Source organism: Gobio gobio (genome assembly GCF_949357685.1).
Source record: "Gobio gobio genome assembly, chromosome: 10".
Lineage (NCBI taxonomy): Eukaryota > Metazoa > Chordata > Actinopteri > Cypriniformes > Gobionidae > Gobio > Gobio gobio.
In genome coordinates, this window is record NC_137116.1 from 13,369,600 (window position 1) to 13,396,988 (window position 27,389).

Genomic DNA, 27,389 nt, shown 5'->3' on the forward strand with positions numbered 1-27,389 from the left:
GACCGCAGCTTCCCGCACCAGGCCTCCCGCATGTTAGATGTCAGGTCTCAAAGTTACCGTCTCCTGATCTGTGTCCGCCTAGACGGCCGGTTACCGGCAGACAGCCTAATTTGTCCATTATCTGCTGTTCAAATAAAGACTGTAACCTAAATTTGCTTTTGGGTCCTTTCTCCATTGTGACAATAATAAACTGTAGTTTAACATCTTGATTCATTATTTAATATTAAATAATTGTTTTGTAACTTTTGTTGTAATTTTTATTAGTTATTGTTTTTTTTTATGTCTTTTTTATTCATCTTTATTTAGTTTCCATTTGAGTTATTTCAGTACATAAAGATAAAATAAATGAACATTTTGCTGAAATTTTTTATAATTTATTTCAAATGTTATTGGTAGTTAATTATAATAAACTGTGAATTGTAACATCTTAATTCATTATTACGCCGTCGGTGTATGAATGAGTGTGTGAATGGGTGAATGTGAGGCAAAATGTAAAGCGCTTTGGATGGCCGTAAGTCTGTTAAAAGCGCTATGTAAATGCAGTCCATTTACCATTTACCATTATTTTATATTGATTTTTTTCTTTAATTTTGTTGTTTTTGTAATTAGAGGCCAAGCACCGAAGGTGCGGGCACCTATTGAAATCGTTAGATTTCTTATTATTATTATTCCGCCATTGAAGTCTATGGCAGCCCATAGAACCGCTTGCGGGAAAGTTTTGAAATTTGGCACACAGATAGAGGACAGTCCCAGCATGAACCACACCAATTTTGTAATCTCTAAAACAATCCCTCTAGCGCCACCACCTGTCCAAAGTTTGACTCATGATTTTGCTAATAACTTTTGAACCATAAAGGCTAGAAACAAAATTCTTTTTTCCTCTGATTCCTTGGCTCAAGCCAATTCGATTGCACCCTATGGCGTCATTTTCCGTCATAATAATTTTCCCGCCATTTTTAATTAACCGAAAAACCTACTTTTGCGAACTCCTCCTAGGTTGTTGCTCCAATTTGCACGAAAATTGAACACGATCATCATCAGACTATGCTGACCAAACCGTATAAGACTCGAGATGATTAGTCAAACTGTTATTGAATAACGCTCAAATTAAATCAACAAAGTGCCCACAAAAATGAAAGTCAGGCTTTATCTCCGAAACACTTTAGCATATTCTAACCAAACTTGGTGTGTGTTATGCCAACCATGACCTGAGGCTGCCTACAGCGTTTCAGCGCAGTGCCACCAAGTGGTCCAGAGATACAAAAATGTGATATTTTTGATTATAACTTAAGAACGCTTTAGCCAAATATCACTAAACTGGTCTCTTTAGAGTCGGGGCATCACGCCGAGCCATGCCATACCCAATTTTCCCATATCAACCATTTTGGGCGTCGGCCATTTTGAATTTTGTCAGAAAGTGCTATGTTTTACAAACGCATTGGCGTATCGTTACGAAACTCGGTGTGTGTCTCCGTCACTAAGCCCTGAAAGTACACAAAAAGTTTCAAGGCAGCGCCACCTTGTGGACAAAAGTTATAATGAATTTTCCAATAATGCTAATAACTTTTGATTAAATTTGACTATTGGAATAAAACTGGTTTTAATAGATTCCTTGGGTCATGCCAAGAACATAGATCCCAATTTTACCATATTTGGCCAAACAATCTGTTCGCCATTTTGATTTCCTTTAGAAACCTTCTTTTTCAAACTCCTCCTAGACCATTTGTCTGATTTTCACCAAAATCGAATCGTAACATCTTCAGACTATTACAGCAAAAAGTTATTAATTTCGTGTCAACAGACAAAACCGTTTTCAGATACTGTAGCGACAAATTTGAGCCATGATGCCAAAATGACTCTTGAGGCTGTATCTCTGCAATGCTTTGACATACTGACACCAAACTTTGCCTTTGTCATTGTCATCTCACTCTGACCACACCACATCAATTTCGTAACTGCGCCACCTATTGGTCAAAAGTGACAAACCATTAAATCATATTATTAGTGACTGTATATATGATTTTTCAGCAATTTTGCCTAAAATCATCTTAAAATGCCTTTAATTGCCCATTGTTGCAGTTGGTCTCACCCTCCCAGCCATGTTGGCATGTTTTATTGGCTTGTTTGCGCTTGGCCCCGTTAATGGCTGCTCGCAGCTATATTTTTATTAGTTATTGTTTTTTATTTATTTTTTATTTTAAAAAATGTATTTCAGTACATAAAGATAAACTAATTATTTTATAATTAAATTAATTAAATATAATTAAATGTAAAAATTAAATTTATATATTTTTTTGTTTTTTTTTAGTTAATTTTTGTTGTTGTTATTGTCATTTTATTAGTTGTTGTTTTTATTGTATTCATCTTTCTTGATTCATTATTTTATAATTAAATTAATTAAATACAATTTTATTTAAAAATTAAATAAAAATAAAACGTTTTTGTCATTTTATTAATTGTTGTTTTTTATCTATTTTTTAAATAAATTTTTATCTAGTTTTCATTTTAGTCAAAGATTAACTAAATAAAAATGTTGTTTTGGCAATGAGCTGAAATATAATATATTACATTTTTATAATATATATTTTAAATTTTTATTTTATTTTAACATTTGTTTTATTCTAAGTAAAGAAAATATATTTTCAATGTCTTTAGTTTTAGTTAACTATAATAACCATTACTTTATATTAAATTAAATCTCATTTGAAATAATAATAATTTGTAATAATTCATATTTCTGAGACGATAACTGTAAGCCACTGGCAGAATTAAACATGCAGTCGTGTTAGATTAATGCAGACATTAATCGATGCATACTGCGTAATGTTTTGCATGTTATATAAGAGCAGTATTCATAATGACATGCAGCAGCTCTAGGAGGTTTTACAGTAAACACGCTTTTGTCACATTTAAGAGCTTGTGAGTGACATCACTCACAGTTCATTTGTCACACTGGAAATAGAAGGTCAAGTCGTGCACATTGCATTGTGGGAAACAGTGTGTGCTCTGCCTGTATTATGTACATTATAGCAAACATGCATACTTAAAATATGCATAACCACGCCGCACAGTATACCATATCATCATTTTAAAGTCCAGTACAGTTTGAGTTTACAGTTACAATAAATCTCTCATCCGAGAGCTTCACAGAGCCAACGCTTCCCATGATCCCGTGGGTGAGGGTGAGTCAGTCATGACAGGCTGCTGTGATTCATGCAGGGCAAGTGCATGCTGGGAAGACATGAAACCCACTGTGGGGTGGCGTGGTCGCTCATACATCACTCGTGCGCCCATAATAACTAAAAACTCCTCCGTTCCAGCGGAGGGAATTACTTCAGGAGGAGCGAGTAATCATTCCTAAACACGCATTCACTTTCACAGTTAAAGGAACACACAGACTTTTTGGGACTTTATCTTAGAGTTAGATAAGTCCACACACACCATTCTCATCTCCGTCTGACACACACACACCGCTAGCCTAGCTTAGCACAAAGACTGGAGGTGAATGGCTCCAGCTAGCCGACTGCTCAATAAGTGACTAAATAACGCCAACATTTTCCTATTTACATGTTGTGTAAATAGGAAAAAAATACCACTGATATGAACGCATGACTTTAAATGTGTATTTAGAGTCACTTCCTGTTATTTATTGATTTATTTGTTACATTTAGATATTTGTCTTCACTTCCCTTCTCTCCTCAAGAATTGAGTTTTGCACAAATCATATTTTTAGAAATGACAGCTGGTTCAGTGAGCTCTGAACTCTTAAGAAGGAGAAGTTTAAATAGATGATTTATATTTAAAGAAATGAGAAGTGAGATTAAAGGTTTTGTACATTTGATCTTGTGTGTGTGGAGGATGAATGCAAAACAGTTCTAGGAAATGAGTAACCACCAGTGCTCTCATCTGATAAGTTACATCAGAATCTTTTTCACTGTATATACTTTTATAAACCCATTTTATGTAAATATCATTTTGAATTATATAAATATATACAGTATATATATATATATATATATATATATATATATATATATATATATATATATATATATATATATATATATATATATATATATATACAGTTATATATATATTATTGTTGATTTTATAGACCCCTTTTATGTATATATAATTGTAAATTAAATTATATTATATATATATAAGTAATAAACAAAAGTGTAATATATAAATATAAATTTTTTTATACATATATTTATTTATTTATATAATATTTTATAATACTATTTATTTATATTTATATATTACACTTTTGTTTATTATTTATATATATAATATGATTTAATAATAATAATAATATATTATTTATATTATTGTTGATTTTATAGACCCCTTTTATGTATATATAATTTAATTTAATTTGTAAAATTAAATTAAATTAATAAAAATTTTAAATAACATTTTTATTTATATTATTATTGATTATTGATCATGTATTTAAAATTAAAAAACAAATATACATATATACATACATACATACATATAATATTATAAATAAATATAGATAAATATATGTAAATAATATATTAATATATATACTATTTATATTATTATGGATTTTATAGACCCCTTTTATCTATATATAATGATATCTATATATAATATTATCTATATATATGAAATTATATTATATATTATTATATATTATTTATAAGATATATATATATATATATATATATATATATATATATATATATATATATATATATATATATATATATATATATAATTGTATTTATATTATTATTGACTTTATAGACCCCTTTTACGTATATATAATTTTATATATATATATGTAAATTTTTACATATATTATTATTGATTATTGATCGCTTTATGTATTTATAATTTTAAATATTATATATATATATAAATATTATAAATAAATATAGATAAGTATATGTAAATATAAATATATACTATTTATATTATTATTAATTTTATAGACCCCTTCTATGTATATATAATTTTAAATTATATATATATATATATATATATATATATATATATATATATATATATATATATATATATATATATATATATATATATATATATATATATATATATATATATATATATATATATATATATACACAATAAATATATACAATTTTAATATAGAAATATAAATAAATAGTATATATATATATATATATACTAAAAATAAAATAAAAAATATATATGTAGTTTTCTTTATTGCCAGGCTTTATTTTACAGCTTTATATGCAATGTGTTCAGGTTTTGTTAATTAGGAAAATAATCAGAATTTTAATTTGTGGAATGTGTGTGTTTTCTGTACACTTGATACAAAAAATCTATATTAAATTAAATAAAAAAATACTAGGCAAAGAAAACAACATAAACCCGAAACAGATTTATGTCTCCTGTGCGTGTCGAGGTCAGAAATAAGGAACGTGAATCTTCCCTGTCCTCTTACCTTTGGCTTGAGCAGCGATCACGTCTTTACTCAGGGAGATTTTACCAATGACGTCATCATGACTGTGGCATGAAACACAACATGAGAAATGTGTTAATGTTCAGACGGTTTCACATTAAACCATCATCTTCATCATCATCATCATCATCAGTTCAGATTCAGACAGACATCAGGAAAATCTATACATGAAGCACCTGATGGAAGCTTTTACATGAGAAGCAATTATGCTTAAAATTAGAACAAATACACTATATTGCCACAAGTATTGTGCCGCCCCTCCAAATCTCTTCATGGCCACAGGTGTATAAATCAAGCTCTAGGCCTGCAGACGCTTCTACACACATTAGTGAGAGAATGGGCCGGCACGGGGGTCGCCAACTTCAATAATTAGGAATCATCCATTAGGGTCTTTGGACATTTCTCTGAGTGACCGATCACGCTTCTCTAGTGTCTGACAATCCCATGGACGAGTCTGGGTTTGGCGGTTGCCAGGAAAACAAGGCTTGCCTGACTGCATTGTGCCTAGGCCTACATATATTTAAAAAGTAGCATCCATGCAAAAATCCTTTAAAAATAATAATTTTATAAATATTTCAGGAAAATATAAGTATAAGTTCATAAAATGAATTTTATATTGAGTAGGCTATTCAATTTCATTATCCTAAAAACCCAGAGTCTCCCCCATACCAGGATGGTTTGACCCAACCTGTCAGTCACTTGGATCAACGATAGCGCGCGCCGCTGCTTCATGAAGAACGCACCGAGTCGAGAGCAGACAGAGCGCCATTATCGTCAAATATCAAAAGAAACCTCGTTATTGCTTTCAAGGTAGTAACATACTAACTATTCGTTTTTAATTTAAAGTAATACTGTTTGTATGTGCTTTATAACAGAGCCTCAACAAGGTACGGGATTGTTTTGTCCCCAAAAGTTCCGCAGCCACAAAATACATAATACATATACTTTCTGCTTAAAATAAGCCTAAAATGCAAAATAACAAGACCAATTAAGGATAGTAAGATATATTTTCAAGCATAAACGTAACAAAACTTTTGAAGTTCAAAAAGTAATTTATATAGTATAAACTTAAATACAATTATAAAATGTTACAATATTTGTTGAATAGTTTTATTTATCATATTTATGTTTTATTTTTGTAATGTGTTCTTGTTAAGTCATGTTACAATATTGTTTTGAACTGCTTATTTACAATGGGTAGCTTACCATTAAAGAGCACCTATCATGGAATTTTGAAATGTACCTTTCATGTAGTGTGTAACATAGATCTAAGTGAACAAAAACATCCTGCAAAGTTTGAAATATGACAGTGCACCGTATATATAGTTATTTTCTTTCAAAAGTAAGAGTCGACTCTGAGTCATTTTTAAGAATCGTTAGAAGACCGAAGCTTTTTCTCTGACTAGATGACGTCAACTTGTCAAGTTATTTGAATACGATACGCCCACTTATTGTGCTCCAAGACGCCAGTGAAAACTAGAAAACATCATGGAGACGAGACGCCAGTGAAAACTAGAAAACATCATGGAGACGAGACGCCAGTGAAAACTAGAAAACATCATGGAGACGAGACGCCAGTGAAAACTAGAAAACATCATGGAGACGAGACGCCAGTGAAAACTAGAAAACATCATGGAGACGAGACGCCAGTGAAAACTAGAAACATCATGGAGACGAGACGCCAGTGAAAACTAGAAACATCATGGAGACGAGACGCCAGTGAAAACTAGAAACATCATGGAGACGAGACGCCAGTGAAAACTAGAAAGCATCATGGAGACGAGACTGTGTTCTGAAGTGCGACTCAAAAGCAAACTTTTTTCATCTGCCCAAGAATGAGCATTTGAAGACTATGTGGCTTGAAGACAAACCATACATCGTCGCGATTGTGTGTTTATTAGTCTTCAAATGTCTCTATTTGCATGTTTCGCGATCTCAGGAAGCTTTTATTATGGACTTCTATTATGGCACATGGTTCTTCTTCGTCTGTCTGTACCATATGGACTACATGTGCACAGAGCGCCCTCCGGCTGCCAGGATGAATTGAAAACAACACATAAGAGACTCAATCGCTCATGATTAGGCTATATCTGCACATTTTGAGGAAATATTGAATAAAAAATACTCCTCTGTTTAGAAATTTGACACAGACATATGAGAATCTATCAATATGTCTCCTCATCTGCACACTTTTGAACTAAAAGCCCTGAGGGATGTTGATTTGTCGCGAGTCTTCGTGAGGAGAATAGAGGAGTTTTTTTATGAATGAGAGCAGCTGAGGCTCATATTACAATCAAACGGTACCGACGCGGTTTTCATATTCATAACTCCTGACACATATTAACAAATTACTGTCACTATAAGACTTTGATGGGCGTTCCGTTTCCGAAAATATCTGCACAGACTATACCAATCACAACTGACTGGGTCATCGGACCAATCACCGCAGATCAGCGTCACGTAAAGGCGGGGTTTTGAAAAGTGAATCACTAAAGGAATCATTTGAGAATCGCTGTCAAAACAGGTAAAAATAAATGCATATTATAAGAAAACTAAAGTCTTTTTTGTCATTGCATGCATGCAAAACTGTTGTTGGGGACTTCTAAAACAATATTTGGAACATTTTAAATGCCATAATAGGTGCTCTTTAACTGTTTTCATAGTTAAAAATTTTTTTTTTTATTGTATTAAATCCAGACCAAAAATCCTAATAATCAAACTAAATCATAATAATTATTAATGTTAAATAAAATTTGGGACTCCACAAAAACAACATAAACAAATTTATTGTCCCTGTTTTTTAATTAAAATATAATAACAAATGAGATTTGAGTGATATTTTGACCACTCAAATAGGAAATGTCCCCGGTTTCCATTTCAGAAATATGGTCACTGTTTTCACTACATTAGTTTGAATCACTACATTTTAGTGATGAGAAATATTTGCAATAAATTTACCAAAAATGCTTTGCGCTGGTTAGGGGGTACATCACTGAAAAAAGGTTGAGAACCACTGCAATATATCACCCATTATGTTTACATGATAATAAATGTCACCAACATTATACTCGATTGTGCTGTCATCTTGTATGTTTTCCGTGACGGAGGCGAAAGTGGTTCTCGGGCAGTTCCTTCATACACAGAGCGATTATCAACAGGTGAAGAGAAGCCGCCATTTGAGGCGTTACAGTGTTTTCCTGACAACAACTGTCAGTTTGGAAGAATAAGCCCAAATGGACTCGATTTCAAAGCCGCAATCCCCTGTTCACCGGTGCACATATAAATGTAAACGCAGAATGACGAGTGTTAAAGCTGGTTCACTAGGGAAAATGTTTATTTACTATTTATTCAATTCTTTTTATTTAGGATAATATATATTTTTACCCTTAATTTCCATGATCTAAAGAATTAAAAGGCTGTCATTTGAAAGTGTGCAGGTCTACTTGCATTATTATGCTGTTATATTAGGATTATATAGTCAGTGGACTAAAATAGTCTTAAAATGACAATAATATCGTTTATCGCAATTATTTCTGGGGCGATATATCGCAAAACAAAAAGTAGTTATCGTGACAGGCCTAATTGTGCCAAGTGTAAAGTTTGGTGGGGTGGGGTTGTTTTTCAGGGGTTAGTTCCAGTGAAAGGAACTCTTAACGCTTCACCAAGACATTTTGGACAATTTCAAGCTCCCAATTTTGCGGGAACAGTTCGGGGACGGCCCCTTCCTGTCCCAGCATGACTGACCAGTGCACAAAGCGTCGCTTCGTAAAGACATGGATGAGCGAGTTTGGTGTGGAGGAACTTGAGTCCTGACCTCAACCCGATAGAACAGCTTTGGGATGAATTAGAGCGGAGACTGAGAGCCAGGCCTTCTCGTCCAACATCACAAATGCGCTTCTAGAATATTCCCCATAAACACACTCCTAAACCTTGTGTAAAGCCTTCCCAGAAGAGCTGAAGCTGTTAGAACTGCAAAGGCTGGGCCGACTCCATATTAAACCCTACGTATTAAGAATGGAATTAAAGCTCATGCGCATGTAAAGGCAGGCGTCCCAAAACTTTTGGCAATATAGTGTATCTGCCAAAGGGATCAGAAACATAAACTCAATTCAAAGGAAACCTCACTGGCAGATATTGGTTCTTATCTTAAGCACAAACATTTCTCATTAAGCAAGACGTCATATCTTCAGTCTTTTTGCTTCTCTAGTAAATGTTGGAAAAAAGAGCAGAACTGAAGCGATCAGAGATGTGGTCACATACTATGAAGGTATTTTTGGTGCAAAACAACTAAGTGGAATTTGTATCTGTAGAGCATATCCACCAATACATTTGAAGTCACAGAGAAAAATATTTTAGGAGTTGTAAACTTGTAGATTTTTTTTCTCACCTACAAACAAACACAACACAACAGTTGTAAACTCATACGCTCACATTTTTGCTACAGTTGCTGCGGTGAATATGGTGCAAAACGCATTTTTGGTGGTGTGACGCAAGTCACAGACACATTTTGCACATCTGCAAATGAATATGTGAATCCATGCAATGAGAGTTGCACACTTGTAGAATATTTGGTCACAAATGCATTTCTTTTCTTGGATATTTTTCGAACACAATCACAAGTCCAATCACTACAGCTGCTTGAATCTGCTGCGACGAGTCTCAAACGCAGTTTTTTCGCCTTCAAATGACAAGTTCCGCGCATTCTCACCTTTGCACCATATACTACGTGACATGTGGGGCAAAAGTGATTTGTGCATCTGTGAGGCAGGCCCTGTTCAAAGAGTAGAGATTTTTGGCCAATCAGAAGAGCTCTTTTAAACTGGTGGCACGCGACCGAGAAAGGGAAAAAACATGAGCAATCTCTCCTGAGCAGGCGAAGTCAGTTCCCAATAAAGGTATGCAGGGGGAGAGAGAGAGAAAAAAACATACCTTTCCAGGACTCAATTTTTATCAAACGTTTGGAGTGAGATGGTGTTAATTTTGTCACAAATGTCTAATTTAGTCTTAGTCTTGTGACAAATGTCCTTGTTAGTTTTAGTCATATTTAGTCATTTAGATATCTTTTTTTGTTAGTCAAGTTTTAGTTGACTAAATGTCTCGTCATTTTAGTCTAGTTTTAGTCAAAAGACAACTCAAGGTATCTTAGTCAAGTTTTAGTCGACTATAAATCTCGTCATTTTAGTCTAGCTTTAGTCAAAGGAAAACTCAATACATCATGTGGCAAAATAAGTTACATAAAATATATATAACCTGCATAATGTATGTGCCACAACACCATAGCTAACTGGTTGATTTACAGCGTAGATGCCTAAAATCAGCATTAGCTTATGAGACGATGGGCACAAATATCAAATTCGATCTTGATTCAGTATGAATTCATATTTTTTGAATTCATAAGTTTGTCTTTTAGCACTATTTTAAACTTTTTGGGGGTTAAATTATATTTGCTTGCATTCTTTACTATTCACTATTATTAAAATTTTAAAATGTCACAAATAAGTAAGCTATTATGATCTGCAATACTTTTTTGAGCAACTAGACTACATGTATATTGATTAAAGAGCCATATAGGCACCTACTGTGTAATGGCATTACAAGTGAAAAATTTTGTTTTTCCAGCCACAAAATGACTCTAATTTGCCTCTTTGCATTGGAATTCTTTATTTTAACCTTAATTACTACACTAATTGTAATATAAATAATACAAATATTAGAAGAAAAATGTTTTAAGTGGTCATTAATGGACCATAATTATTGCACAAATAGTATTTAGTACCAAAAGATCTCAAAATATTCAATAAATATTATTGAACTAAAATATAGGCTATTTATTTAAAAAATAGTTAAGGTGTATGGTCACCAATGAGTAAGAGTGTGACTAATTAGTAAGCAATGAGGGCTAAATACAAGAAAAACATTAATATTAATGTTAACAATGTTGCATCTCCATCACTCTCCATAATGAAAATTATTATATTACTGTAAATATGGTTGACGTAATAATCAATGCACACTATGCTGTACTGTACCAAAAATTGCTGCAAACACCTGTGTAGTGAAGCTGTTGTCTATCCGCGGCTTAAGCCATTCAAATGTATTGACATAGCGCTAGAAGTATTGAGCGCTCCTGTCTGCAGTAGTAGGAGCTGGTGGTGTCTATGGCGCTGAATGGCCATGTGGTTGACCACTCACTTATAAAAGTACACCTATAGGTGGCTGCTCCACTTAAAGGATAGTTCACTTTTAAATAAACTTTTGCTGATAATTTACTCACCCCCATGTCATCCAAGATGTCTATGTCTTTCTTTCTGCAGTCGAAAAGAAATGAAGGTTTTTGATGAAAACAGTCCAGGATTTTTCTCCATATAATGGACTTCAGTGGGCTCCAAACGGTTCAATGTCCAAATGACAGTTTGAGTGCAGCTTCAAAGGGCTTTAAACAACACCAGACGATGAATAAGGGTCTTATCTAGCCAAACCATCAGTTTCTGCGAGAAACCGAGCAGTATTTATGCCATTATTTTACCTTTTATCAGACGAACGTGATCATCTCTGAGCTCCGCCATAACTTCCGCTAAGTGAGGTCAAAATACGAGCGTGGTCATAGATGTATCGATCGTAGATGCCTCATTCTACTGATCCGTGCAGGCGCTAATGAGGCATCTACGTATATATCTATGACCACGCTCGTATTTTGACCTCACTTAGCGGAAGTTATGGCGGATACATCTCCAGTATTTTCCTTATTTTCAGGTAGCCAATAAGGTCTAGCTTCTGGTTACAAAAGATTTGGAGAGTTTTTGACTACATCAATAATAATTGGGGGGTTGAAGTTTGAACCATTTAGGGTTTATTTTTGCAAAATCCACATTCAAAGTAGTTACAATTAATAAGTAACAAGTAATTAAAAAAAATTACAGGTGAGACCACTGATGTCTCTTCATTAGCATAATGCCAACGTTAACATTTTTTATCTATAGCATTAGTTATGAAAAATAGCATCCTACACAACCACCACAACATGCCACAGTTGTAATATAAATCTTAGTGAAAAACGTCTCGGTTATGTATGTAACCCTCGTTCCCTGAAGGAGGGAACAGAGACGCACAGCGGGTATAAATGCGGAAGTGGAGTACCGCATATTGCTTTTCCAACTGAGGAGCCGAATAAGTGACTCGGCCCTTCAGCGGAAGCACAGCACCTGGCGACGGGACGTACGTCTCCGTTCCCTCCTTCAGGGAACGAGGGTTACATACGTAACCGAGACGTTCCCTTTCAGTCGGTCACGTTCGACGTACGTCGGAACTGACCGACGAATTGGGATCCCTACCAACACGCCAGAGATGCTGGCCCTTCCAGCGTCCTGCCTGAGCTCACTGGACCACTCCTATGTTGGAGTGGGAGTCAGGGCTCCGGGCAGGGAAGGACAGTCACTGCTGTTCCTGCAAGACCCACTCAGCATGACTACTGGATAACGCTGGGAAGCGTGCCAGTCTCAGGGAGATGGAACGCTGCGGAGCCACGTCCTCCAAGGGAGGAGGGGTGGAATACTCAAAAGGACTAACCTATCAGGGTAGTGCAACATATGGCAGTCTCTGGGGTGGATCCAACCTGGTCCCAGGGGGGAAAGAACACACCCAGAGACGACAGAGCGGGGCTCTGTCAAGGGAAAGACACGGGGCTAGCCGAGTAGGGTAGCAGGTACCGTGGAAATACACATATGGGGTCGCCGTGAGGGGACCAACACATATGGAACCCAGCCTACACACACGTTCCACAAGTATACGGGTGCAGGCCTGGCGTCAGACGGCCGCAACGTCTGACACCGAAGGGGTGACGGAGGAGCTCGACAGGGTTCACCCTTTCTGGGGAACACAACTGAAGAAGATAAACGCACAAATCCGGCCATAGGCGGGAGTGGCATAGCAAGACACAGGAACGGGCACTTCACGTCTACCGGCCGTTGGAGGCGAGTACACGGGAAGAAACCAGCTCCACACGGAGGCTATAGAATCTAGCGAACGTGTTAGGTGTCGCCCAGCCCGCAGCTCTACAGATGTCTGTCAGCGAGGCGCCTTGAGCCAGCGCCCAGGAGGAGGCAACACTCCTTGTGGAGTACGCTCGCAACCTGAATGGGCAAGGCACGTCTTGCGATTGGTACGCTAAGACAATAGCATCCACTATCCAGTGGGCTAACCTCTGCTTGGAGACAGCCTTTCCCTTCTGCTGGCCTCCGTAACAGACGAAGAGCTGCTCTGAGGTCCTAAAGCTTTGTGTCCGGTCAATGTAAACGCGAAAAGCGCGGACAGGACACAAAGCCAGGGCTGGGTCTGCCTCCTCCGAGGGCAGAGCTTGCAGGTTCACCACCTGGCCACGAAAGGGAGAGGTAGGAACCTTGGGCACGTATCCGGGCCGGGGTCTCAGGATGACGTGAGAGTTACCGGGCCCGAATTCTAGGCACGAGTCGTTGACCGAAAGCGCATGTAGGTCCCCCACCCTCTTGATTGAGGCCAATGCAGTCAGGAGTACCGTCTTCATAGACAGGATTTTTAACTCAACGGACTGCAAAGGCTCAAAAGGAGGGCCCTGAAGTGCTCTGAGCACCAGGGCTAAGTCCCAAGAGGGTAGCGAGATAGAACGAGGAGGATTTAGTCTCCTCGCACCTCTGAGGAACCTGACGATTAAGTCGTGCTTCCCTAAGGATTTACCTTCAACTACATCGTGATACGCCGCTATTGCTGTGACGTACACTTTCAGGGTGGAGGGAGACAGCCTTCGCTCCAACCCATCTTGTAGGAAAGAAAGCACAACATTAATCGAACACTTTCGGGGGTCTTCGCGAGAAGAACACCACTCAACGAACAGGTTCCACTTCAGAGCATAGAGGCGCCTCGTAGAGGGGGCTGGAGTCCGGAGTGGAAAACAGGTCTACCTGTGCAGCTCCGAAAAGGTCCCATATCCGCTGGACGCTCCGGGGGAGGAGTCACCACTCTCCCGGAAGTGGACACTGACGAGAGAGCTTGTCGGCTGTCTTGTTCAGCGCACCAGGGATGTGAATGGCACGAAGCGACCTCAGATGCTTCTGACTCCACAGGAGGAGGTGGCGGGCGAGTTGGAGCATGCGACGGGAGCGCAGACCACCCTGACGGTTGATGTACGCAACGGCCACAGTGCTGTCGTATTATTATTATAATAATAATAATAATAATACGCTGTTTGTTAATTGGCCAGAGGAGAACTGGCACCCCGACTGAGCCTGGTTTCTCCCAAGGTTTATTTTTCTCCATTAGGTCACCTAATGGGGTTTTGGTTTCCTTGCCACAGTTGCCTCTGGCTTGGCGTGCTCAGTTGGGGACACAAAATTGTTTCAACTAAACATCGAAATAAATCTAATTAATAAACTAAATTAACCATTTAAACTAAATTACTGATCGAATTATTGATCTAAAGCTCACACTGTCACTGTATGATAATTGAAATGAACTGATGACATCAGCATTTTTTTTTTCCAGAATGGCTGTACAGCTGAATAAAATTATGCTGCATTATTTTCCTGTTTAACACTGTAAAGCTGCTTTGAAACAATCTACATTGTTAAAAGCGCTATATAAATAAAGTTGACTTGACTTGACTGTCCGTGCGGACCATTACGTGTTTGTGCTGAAGCAGCTTCTTGAAGCGACTTCGCACAAGACGTACTGCCATTAACTCCGGGCAACTGATATGCCAATGCAGCTGGGGCCCCGTCCACAGACCCGAGACTGCCTGCCCGTTGTACGTGGCCCCCCAACCCGTGGCTGAGGCATCTGTGAATACCACAACATGCCTGGACACCTGTCTTAAGGGCAATCCGGCCCGTAAGAACGAGGGGTCGGACCAAGGGTTGAAGGTTTGGCGACAGTACGGGGTAACTGGGACCCGATACTGGCCGCTCTGCCACGCCCACCTCGGGACTCGGTCGTGTAGCCAGCGCTGAAGCGGTCTCATATGAAGCAATCCGAGCGCCGTGGTTCCTCTGTGAGGCGCGCAGTCCAATTGACCGAACCCAGCTCCATGCTGAGATTAGAGATCCTCTGCGTGGGACAGAGTTTACTCTTCTCTCGGTTGACCCGAAGGCCCAACAGGCTGAGGTGATGGAGCACCAGGTCCCTGTGTCCGCACAACTGCTCTCGAGACTGGGCAAGTATAAGCCAGTCGTCGAGATAGTTGAGGATGCGAACGTCGCGTTCTCGGAGTGGAACAATGGCTGCCTCCGCGACTTTCTTGAAGGCGCGGGGCGACAGGGACAGCCCGAAGGGCAAGACTTTGTACTGATATGCCTTCCCCTCGAACGCAAAGCATAGGAACGGTCTGTGTCGAGGGAGAATAGAGACATGAAAGTACGCGTCCTTCAGGTCGATCGCTGCAAACCAATCTTGGGGACGGATGCATTCGAAAATGCGTTTCTGCGTTAGCATTCTGAACGGAAGCTTGTGCAGGGCCCGATTCAGAACACGCAGGTCCAAGATTGGCCGTAACCCACCGCCTCTTTTTTGGGTACAATGAAGTAGGGGCAGTAGAACCCCGACTTCATATCGGCTGGAGGAACCGGCTCGACCGCGTCCTTCGCCAGTAGGACATCGATCTCTGACCGCAAGACATGGGCATCGCTGCTCCGCACGGAGGTGAAGAGGATGCCCCTGTACTTGGGAGGCCGGTACGTGAAATGAGTCGCGTAGCCGAGTCTGATAGTACGGATGAGCCAGCGAGACGGTCTGGGGGCTCTAGCCAGGCCCCCAGAAGCCGTGCAAGCGGGATCAACGGCACTATAGACGTACTCGGGGTGGGGCAGCGAGGTGGAATGGGGCAGCGAGGTGGAATGTTCAGACCCAACCCGGACGGCCCGGAGGCGACCCGGAGTGGTGTCTGATCGTTCCAGGGTGGGGCAGTGTGTGGGAGAGAAGGCCCGGGGGGCGTCCTCTAGCCTCACACCGCCCCCTGGCGAAGAAGAGAGGGAAAGCCAGGAGTGGCAAGGCCCGGGGGCATCGCACACAGCCGGCTTGAGCCTCTCTGGGCCCAGGGACAAAGGAAACTGCTCTGAGAACGTGGGTATGTGGACTCCGGAGAGCCAGCGGCAGGACCGAAACCGAAAAATATATTCTCCCCCCGGTCCTCCTCCGGGGGAGGGAGGGGTGCGGACACCGACTCCCTGAGCAGTTCCCCTCTTGCTGGGCTGCCCGTTTCAGGGCCGCTTGCCCTTGTGCTTGCCAGCGGACTTTGCGGGACCCTGGACGGGTTGGGTGCCTCCCTTGCGCCCGGCCACCTGCTGCCTGGGTGGAGGCTGCTGCTTGGCTTAGCAGGGGAGGAGGCGGACGTAGGGAGACACCCTCGGCGACAAGCAGATGGAGGTGCTGCGAATGACGACTGGGTGGAGGCAGCAGCTGGTCGTCATGGCAGGAAGTTTTTTTTTTTTTTTTTTACCTCCATCTGCTTCTGGGCCACCAAGAACTGCTGGGCACATTTCTCGATGACGTCGCCGAAGAGGCCAGCCTGACAGACAGGGGCATTGAGGAACCGAACTTTGTCGGGCTCACGCATATCTGCCAGGTTAGCCCCAGCTTTCTGGACCACTAGTGTGGACATCGCCTGACCCAGGGAGCGTGCAGTGACTTCCGTCACCCGGAGGGCGAGGTCCATCACAACACACAGTTCCTGCATAACCCCTGGGTCGGGACTACCCTCGTGCATGCAGGACAGAGGGCAGTGAGAGAGGGAAAAAACTTAAACATTATGGCCCTTTTGGCGTTCCATATTTTGGCACCAAATAGTTCCACACAGCTAAGTTTTTCCAATGCACATCCGGGCAGCCACCCCAGAAAGCATGGCTGTCAACTCTGAATCTGATTCAGCATGAGCACACTATTATAGTGTGAAACTCAGCATGATCATTTCCAGCGCATAACAGCCCTCTCTCCTATGCAGCAATTGACATCTGTCCTCCGCCAGAGCCCCAAATGAAACGCTAGGTCCCCCCTTTTTTCAAAAAAGGACCAGCAATCCCATCCGTAAGCTACCAGCAGGCATGTGGGACAATGAGCGTGGCCGTCCGACTTGACGGCACACGGCGCGCTGAACACTCAAGCCTCCAAGAAAGAGGCACAGTGAACAACGCGCCGACGTGGTCATGTTCTCATTAGGGAACATGAACCACCCACGTACAAAGTCTCAGCATGCTTGTGATGCGATAGAGGAGTGGGGGCCCACGGGGAATGTACCCGGCGGGGAAGCCCCACTATAATCCTCAGGCCACCAAGACTTATTAGCCAAAGTAGACCTTTTCCGGTGCACCAGAAAAGGAACTAGATCGGGGAATAAGCAATGGGACTCAACCCCGTTTGAGGTATCACAGTCTCGACCGCGCACCAGAGGACCGAGTGATCGCCTGCTAGGGAGAGATTGCCATGTTTTTTCTCTTTCTCGCCAAAAATCTCTGCTCTTTGAACAGGGCCTGCCTCACAGATGCACAAATCACTTTTGCCCCACATGTCACGTAGTATATGGTGCAAAGGTGAGAGCATGCAGAACTTGTCATTTGAAGGCGAAAAAACTGCGTTTGACACTCGTCGCAGCAGATTCAAGCAGCTGTAGTGATTGGACTTGTGATTGTGTTCGAAAAATATCCAAGAAAAGAAATGCATTTGTGACCAAATATTCTACAAGTGTGCAACTCTCATTGCATGGATTCACATATTCATTTGCAGATGTGCAAAATGTGTCTGTGACTTGTGTCACACCACCAAAAATTTGTTTTGCACCATATTCACCGCAGCAACTGTAGCAAAAATGTGAGCGTATGAGTTTACAACTGTTGTGTTGTGTTTGTAGTAGGGATCGACTGATATGGATTTTTTAGTGTCGATGCCGATGCTGATTCATCAGCCTTAGCCGATGAACGATATGAGCTGCCGATTTTCTTGAGCCGATATTTGAGGCCGATACTGCTTTTGCTCTCTCAATTTACAACATAAAAATGACACAATGATCAGGATAATAACAATTTAAAATTTACAATTTAAAAAAAAGGAACATTTATTGAACTAAAAAAAACTATATTTAACAAATAGTAAAAACAGGTGAGGTAGAAAAAAGTTCAGTGGTGAAAATAAATTCTGAAAATAAATATTTAAGCATAAATAAAATATTTACACCATTTGCACGCAGTATCAACAAGCAACCAGCATAATAAAGTGCACACTGACTGTACTATACTTCATTTTAAAACTATTTACAGCCTAGTCATTTAATGGTTACACTCTAAAAAATGCTGGGTTAAAAATAACCCAAGTTGGGTTGAATATGGACTAACCCAGCAATCGGGTTGTTTTGACAGCGTGGTTGGGTTACATGTTTGCTTAAAACAACCCAATTGCTGGGTTAAAACAACCCAATCGCTGGGTTAGTCCATATTCAACCCAACTTGGGTTATTTTTAACCCAGCATTTTTTAGAGTGTAGGTGCACTTCACTTAATCTCTTGTAGAGCAACACCAGCGGTAATTCAGGAAAAAATCTCCCAATGCTCCACGTGAAACTTCAGTCTTTCCACCTTTTACCATTGTGTCAATTCTCAATTGATTTTGATTAATATGCACGAGGGAGGGAGAGCAAGACAGTTTAAAGACGGTGAGAGCTGCCCTGTGGACGCCTGTCTGTAAATAATACAGGGAAAAAAATATCGGCGAACGCAGCAGCCTTGTATCGGCCGATACATGTAAAAATCGCAAATATCGGCCCGATATATCGGTCTAACACTAGTTTGTAGGTGAGAAAAAGTTTACAACTCCTAAAATATTTTTCTCTGTGACTTCAAATTAGTCTGGATATGCTCTACAGATACACGCGTGTTCAGTTGTTTTGCACCAAAAATACCTTCATAACCGACTCTCGTCACGCCATCTGTGTGTTTGTGCGTGCCAATGTTCTGGTGTGTGAGTGTGAGGATTTACAAACACCGCATCGTGAGGCGTTAGTGGGCAGAAGGGTCTCCACAACACAAACAAGAGCAGATCCGTCTGTCCGCTGCGCATTTACTCATCTAACCTCCTGCATTCATCGCTTCTGGACGTGAGCTTTTATACACGTTTGTTACCTAATAGTGTCTTCATCCATGACGTAAAAGGTGAGCGTATGGAAGCCCGTCGGCAGGTGAAGGGTGTATTCCTCCCCCCAGAACGGGTTCAAGTTTTTCCAGACAGTCGCGGTCCTAGATGGGACACAGAAAACATGCGTCAGCCGTCATGTGGCTCGATTCATACATATATTAGAGCCTGAATTACAATCTGCCTGGATACAGAGAACAATTTAAACGGCCATAAGTGACGCCAAAGCGAAACAATCAATCAATTCACCCAATTTCTCAAAGGCAGGCCTGAGCATTTCCATTTCAAAAGACACAACGCTTTTTAAATATGCACCACACCAGGTGTGCGCTTCAGGAAACTCTACAATACAGTGCGCCAAAGCAACACAACACACAATCTCACTCGCACTTATTTTGGGAAGGGGGTTGTGATTATTCAGCTGTTCTCCATGGCAACCAGCTGATGTTTTAAAGTGCAATGAGTGCGTTCATCATCAGCATTAGTGGATCAATTAGATCAATAACAACACCATGATCCTCACAACTAATGCAATCAAGCACGCAACCAATAAATCAATGACTAATTGTGTATGCAAAACATTAACAAATGCAATATGTGTGTGTTTAGAGATGTGGTTCACACACTAGCTATACAAATGACTAACCTTATGACTATTTTTTATATTAGTACAATTGATTACGAACTAATCCTAAAAGAATTACACAAACTTCATGTAAGGAATCAGTTTTACAGTCACCAAAGATTTGACATCTGTAGATCTGTGTGTGTGAATATATATATATATATATATATATATATATATATATATATATATATATATATATATATATATATATATATATATATATATATATATATATATATATATATATATGTAAGGAATAATTGACGATGGGCCGTTCAATTATTAGAATGATAATGCATTATCATTCTAATAATTGAACGGCCCGGAGTCAATTATTCCGCTTATACTACGGTTACCACACCTCAAGACATCGATCCGATTATATATTTAATGGGATTCGTCCGTTTTTTGTACTTAAATCGCTATTGTGAGTAGGACTATTTCTTCCGCGTCTCATCCAATGGCTCTTTTGCTAGTTCCAAAACGTCATTTTAAAGCTGTTAACGAAGGCTTGAGCCGTTGATAGCATTCTACTGCAGTTATTAATAAAGTTATTAGAAAGAGAATGAGAGAGAGAGAGAGAGAGAGAGAGAGAGAGAGAGAGAGAGAGAGAGAGAGAGAGAGCGCTTGTGTGAACTAGGCTCCCTCTGTGCGTCTCTAAACAGCTGTTATTACCTAGCTAGTGAAAAAATGTCACGTGTAGCCTTTAAGTTGCTCCACTATATAGGCGAACTGATCAAATCGTCAGGGCAGCGCTGACAGCTTTTTGTGCAAACTGTAGTGCGTGTGCGAGCATGTGTGATTTCAGTAATGAGACAGAAAAGCTTGCCTTTGTTGTTTTTCATCTGGACTGTCTAATACTGCTGCCGCCCAGTTGTTGAACGTTTTATATTCACTGTAAATATTAAGATTTACTTTAGGAAAATCGTCTGTCATATTGTTGTTTTTTAGTCCTGTAATTTCCGTTATTACAGTTAACTATGCGCAGTGATATGGAACTGTAATGCGGTCAAGAGCTGCCTGGAACTACGTTCGCTGTGCGTCTCCCAGAAAATAACTGCACACCTCAGAACATTCATCAGCCAATCAGATTCAAGCATTCAATGGCCCCGTAGTATAAATATATATATATTAAGGTTTTTTAATGTTCTTGAAAGTAGCATCTTAATCTCACCAAGGCTGCATTTATGTGATCATAAATACACTCATGAATGAACTTTCACTGTTGTTAGTTGCACTCAAATCATCCTTGTTCACATTACTTAAAAAACTCATGTAACTAAATTGACTTAGATTTACGGAGTTGTTTCGACTAAAAATGAGTATTGTCAGCTTTACTTAATAAGTATTTGTTCGGTCAACTTAACATCGCTGAGTGAAACAAACAAACTGGGCAGTGGATCTGTAGTTCCCAGCATGCTTTGCAAGGGACTGCATTAGGAGAGTAAATTTAGGGATTAAAGTGTTATTTGATCTTTTTCAGTAAAGGGAAAGATGTTGTTAGTTTATGTAAGTGTTATGTTGGACATTTAGAGGAGGTTCTGTAATTTTGTGCTTACCATTATGCAGAAGAGTGCCTGTGTTTAGGCTGTGACCACTCATACACTCATTTATTGGATGGACTTCCTGTTCTCAATTAAGTTATTTTTGAATAAAAGTTATTTTTGTTTCTAAAAATATCCTTCTTGTTATATTTAATAGTTTTCCACTTACACTTGTAGAGCAAGTAGTTAATTTAATAAGGTAAATTAAATCAATAAATGTGTTCACCTAACATAATAAACTTTTATAAATTGAACATAACGTTATTACGTAAACTGCACATATAATTATTATGTAACAGTGACAAATTCAAAGGACATTTTGTCAGCTTTACTTGACTTTCTTTTGTTCATATAACTAAATTGTTATTTGTAAAAATGACTCAATATGGTTGTGTGGAACCACTTGACGCTGCTTTTTAAGTAAATTCAACAAATTATTTTTTTGAGTGTACAGTAAAAACAGTGAAATATTATTCCAATGTAAAACAGCTGTTCTCTATGTGAATACATGGGCGTCGGAACCTGGACAAGACCCACCCACTTTTTAAGACCAAATGATATGGACCCACTCACTTTTACCGTCTATAATTCTGTTCACCTACACCTAACCAATAAACACTTCATTATTAAACACACGTTAGACACTTTATTTACATTTGTCGAATGTTTTCGTCATTTTTATTGAAAATAAATGCCTTTCCGATCTGATATGTGATGGGAAAAGGGAGTAGAGTGAGTTCGGCAAAAGGCGGATTCGAACCTTGGCTCGATTCGCGTCAAATCTTTCTGCCATGTGTCTTACCAACACACTATTGCGAATGTAAATGATTTGGTGACTTATGTAATTTTTACAGACGTTTAGTAAACTATGTGGACTATTTTGTACTTAATGTAAATTGGATCTACTCCAGTAAATATTTCCGTGTTAAAGTCTCTTCTGCTCACCAAAGCTGCATTTATTTGATCATAAATACAGTAAAAATAGTGAAATATTATTCCAATGTAAATCAGCTGTTCTCTATGTGAATATATAGTAAAGTGTCATTTATATCCTGTGATCAAAGCTGATTTTATCATCATTACTCCAGTTTTCAGTGTCACATAACCCTTCACTAATCATTTTCATATGAGGATCTGATGCTCAAGACACATTTATGATTATTATCAATGTTGAAAACAGTTGTGCTGCTTCATATTTTTTTTATCTTTGATAAAATAGAAAGTTCAAAAGAACAGCATTTATTTGAAATATAACTGTCATATTTATTAATAATTCATTACATTCATATTGCACTTTTCTGGGTACTCAAAGCGCTTATTAATTTCATAAATATCGTTACTGTCTTTTTTCGATCAATTGAATGTGCCTTTGCCAAATAATACTTATTATATTATTTATGCTATAGAGTCACATTGGCGCCCACAAAGGATCATGTGACACTGAAGACTGGAGTAATGATGATAAATTCAGCTTTGATCACAGGATATAAATTACACTTTAAAATATATTCACATAGAGAACAGATTATTTAAATCATAATAATATTTCTGTATTTTTGATCAAATAAACGCAGCCTTGGTGAGCAGAAGAGACTCTTTCAAAATAAAAAATAAAAAACTTAATGTTTCCAAACTTTTGACTGGTTTATCGGTCCACACACACACACACACACACACACACACACACACACACACACACACACACACACACACACACACACACACACACACACACACACACACACACACACACACACACACACACACACACACACACACACACACACACACACACACACACACACATATCTATTTACGAACATTTATGTTAGATGCAATCAATAAATTAGACAGTTCTAATATATATAATATACAGTCTATCCTGTATATTAGGGGTGTAACACTATATCCTCAGAATATATTGCAATACAAAAATGCACAATATGTATTGTGGATAGTTCACCCAAAATAAAAATTATAGTGTGAGAAAAAAAATCAAGTTCACAGAGTTTTAGTGTCAGTACTACATTAAAATATTATATATAATGTTGAATATAATGTATACGTATATGGGATTTTTTTGGGTCCTTATAATGCCAAATGTCATATTTTACCAGTAAAAGTGGCCTGAATTATTTTAAATATATCAGAGAGCAAGCATATTCATCTACCATAATTCTGTATTTTCAGCTTCAGAATCATAATATTTTTATTCTGGTGTCCTGTGCATTGTGTTACCAGCACCACATCCAAGACTACTCATTTCCACCCCAATGTAAAGCCAAATTTAGCATTTAAATCAACTGTATATTTTGGCGAGGGGCCGTGAGAACGGGACGAGGCTGCGGTCATTAGTGATGACGAGCGTCAGCTGCGTGCCGTCGGCCTCGTGTCTCACGGAGGAGTGACGGGAATATAAAGGAGGAGCGACGACAGTGAAGGATGAGAGAGGACCAGGCCTGGACTTTAAGTTGTGTTTTATTTACGTTTTGTTACGTATGTGTGCGGCAGTCGTCCGTGAGGGGCTGCCGCTTTTACTTTCACTTTGTTTGTTCATTTGATTAAAATTTGTTGTTTATTGTTCGCCGGTTCCCGCCTCCTTCTTCCCACACTAACTAACCTCGTTACATATATTTTTTGTTACCTTTGTTGATATGTCACCATATGGTGTATCACAATAATATCATGAATTTAGTATCGTGACATGAGGATATGGTTACACCCCTAATATGTGTGTATATTATGCGCGCACACACACACACACACACACACAACTTTGTTTTTGTGAAATGTGAGGACATTCCATAGGCCTAATGGTTTTTATACCGTACAAACCGTATTTTCTATCCCCTTACACTGCCCCTGCCCCTAAACCTAACCCTCACACACACACACACACACACACACTGCCCCTGCCTCTAAACCTACCCATCACACACACACACACACACTGCCCCTGCCCCTAAACCTACCCATCACACACACACACACACACACACACACACACACACACACACACACACACACACACACACACACACACACACACACACACACACACACTGCCCCTAAACCTACCCATCACACACACACACACACACACACACACACACTGCCCCTGTCCCTAAACCTAACCCTCACAGGAGACTGTGCAGTTCACTTTCTGTGAAAAAAACCTAATTCTGTGATTTATAAGCATTTTGAAAAGTGAGGACATGGGGAACGTCCTCATATTTCTCCCTCTTTTTGTAATACCTATGTCATTATACACATTTGTGTCCTGATATTTCACAAAAACATGCCCACACACACACACACACACACACACACACACACACTGCCCCTGCCTCTAAACCTACCCATCACACACACACACACACACACACACACACACACACACACACACACACACACACACACACACACACACACACACTGCCCCTGCCTCTAAACCTACCCATCACACACACACACACACACACACACACACACACACACACACACTGCCCCTGCCCCTAAACCTACCCATCACACACACACACACACACACACACACTGCCCCTGCCCCTAAACCTACCCATCACACACACACACACACACACACACACACACACACACACACACACTGCCCCTAAACCTACCCATCACACACATACACACACACACACACACACTGCCCCTAAACCTACCCATCACACACACACACACACACACACACACACACACACTGCCCCTGCCTCTAAACCTACCCATCACACACACACACACACACACACACACACACACACACACACACACACACACACACACTGCCCCTGCCCCTAAACCTACCCATCACACACACACACACACACACACACACACACACACACTGCCCCTGCCCCTAAACCTACCCATCACACACACACACACACACACACACACACACACACACACACACACACACACACACTGCCCCTAAACCTACCCATCACACACACACACACACACACACACACACTGCCCCTGCCTCTAAACCTACCCATCACACACACACACACACACACACACACACACACACACACACACACACACACACACACTGCCCCTGCCCCTAAACCTACCCATCACACACACACACACACACACACACACACACACACACACACACTGCCCCTAAACCTACCCATCACACACACACACACACACACACACACACACACACTGCCCCTGCCCCTAAACCTACCCATCACACACACACACACACACACACACACACACACACACACACACACACACTGCCCCTGCCCCTGCCCCTAAACCTACCCATCACACACACACACACACACACACACACACACACACACTGCCCCTAAACCTACCCATCACACACACACACACACACACACACACTGCCCCTGCCTCTAAACCTACCCATCACACACACACACACACACACACACACACACACACTGCCCCTGCCCCTAAACCTAACCCTCACAGGAGACTGTGCAGTTCACTTTCTGTGAAAAAAAAACTTGTTCTGTATGATTTATAAGCATTTTGAAAAGTGAGGACATGGGGAACGTCCTCATATTTCTCCCTCTTTTTGTAATACCCATGTCATTATACACATTTGTGTCCTGATATTTCACAAAAACATGCCCCCACACACACACACACACACACACACACACACACACACACACACACACACACACACACACACACACTGCCCCTGCCTCTAAACCTACCCATCACACACACACACACACACACACACACACACACACACACTGCCCCTGCCTCTAAACCTACCCATCACACACACACACACACACACACACACACACACACACACACACACACACACACACACACACACACACACACACTGCCCCTGCCCCTAAACCTACCCATCACACACACACACACACACTGCCCCTGCCCCTAAACCTACCCATCACACACACACACACACACACACACACACTGCCCCTGCCCCTAAACCTACCCATCACACACACACACACACACTGCCCCTAAACCTACCCATCACACACACACACACACACACACACTGCCCCTGCCTCTAAACCTACCCATCACACACACACACACACACACACACACACACACTGCCCCTGCCCCTAAACCTACCCATCACACACACACACACACACACACACACACACTGCCCCTAAACCTACCCATCACACACACACACACACACACACACTGCCCCTGCCCCTAAACCTACCCATCACACACACACACACACACACACACACACACACACACACACACACACACACACACACACACACACACACACACACACTGCCCCTGCCCCTAAACCTACCCATCACACACACACACACACACACACACACACACACACACACACACACACACACACACACACACACTGCCCCTGCCTCTAAACCTACCCATCACACACACACACACACACACACACTGCCCCTGCCCCTAAACCTAACCCTCACAGGAGACTGTGCAGTTCACTTTCTGTGAAAAAAAAACTTGTTCTGTATGATTTATAAGCATTTTGAAAAGTGAGGACATGGGGAACGTCCTCATATTTCTCCCTCTTTTTGTAA

At 40.1% G+C, this 27,389-nt stretch overlaps 1 protein-coding gene across 1 annotated transcript in view; it reads right to left on the minus strand.

The window, feature by feature from the left end:
- rasal1 (RAS protein activator like 1) overlaps nt 1-27,389 on the minus strand; it is an 80,914-nt gene that overhangs the window by 50,445 nt on the left and 3,080 nt on the right. The window contains exons 3-4 of the mRNA XM_079827830.1: nt 19,608-19,721; nt 5,462-5,523 (exon numbers count right to left, since the gene is read on the minus strand). Of these exons, the coding sequence (XP_079683956.1) occupies nt 5,462-5,523; nt 19,608-19,721 (176 nt within the window). The remainder of the gene's footprint in view (nt 1-5,461; nt 5,524-19,607; nt 19,722-27,389) is intronic.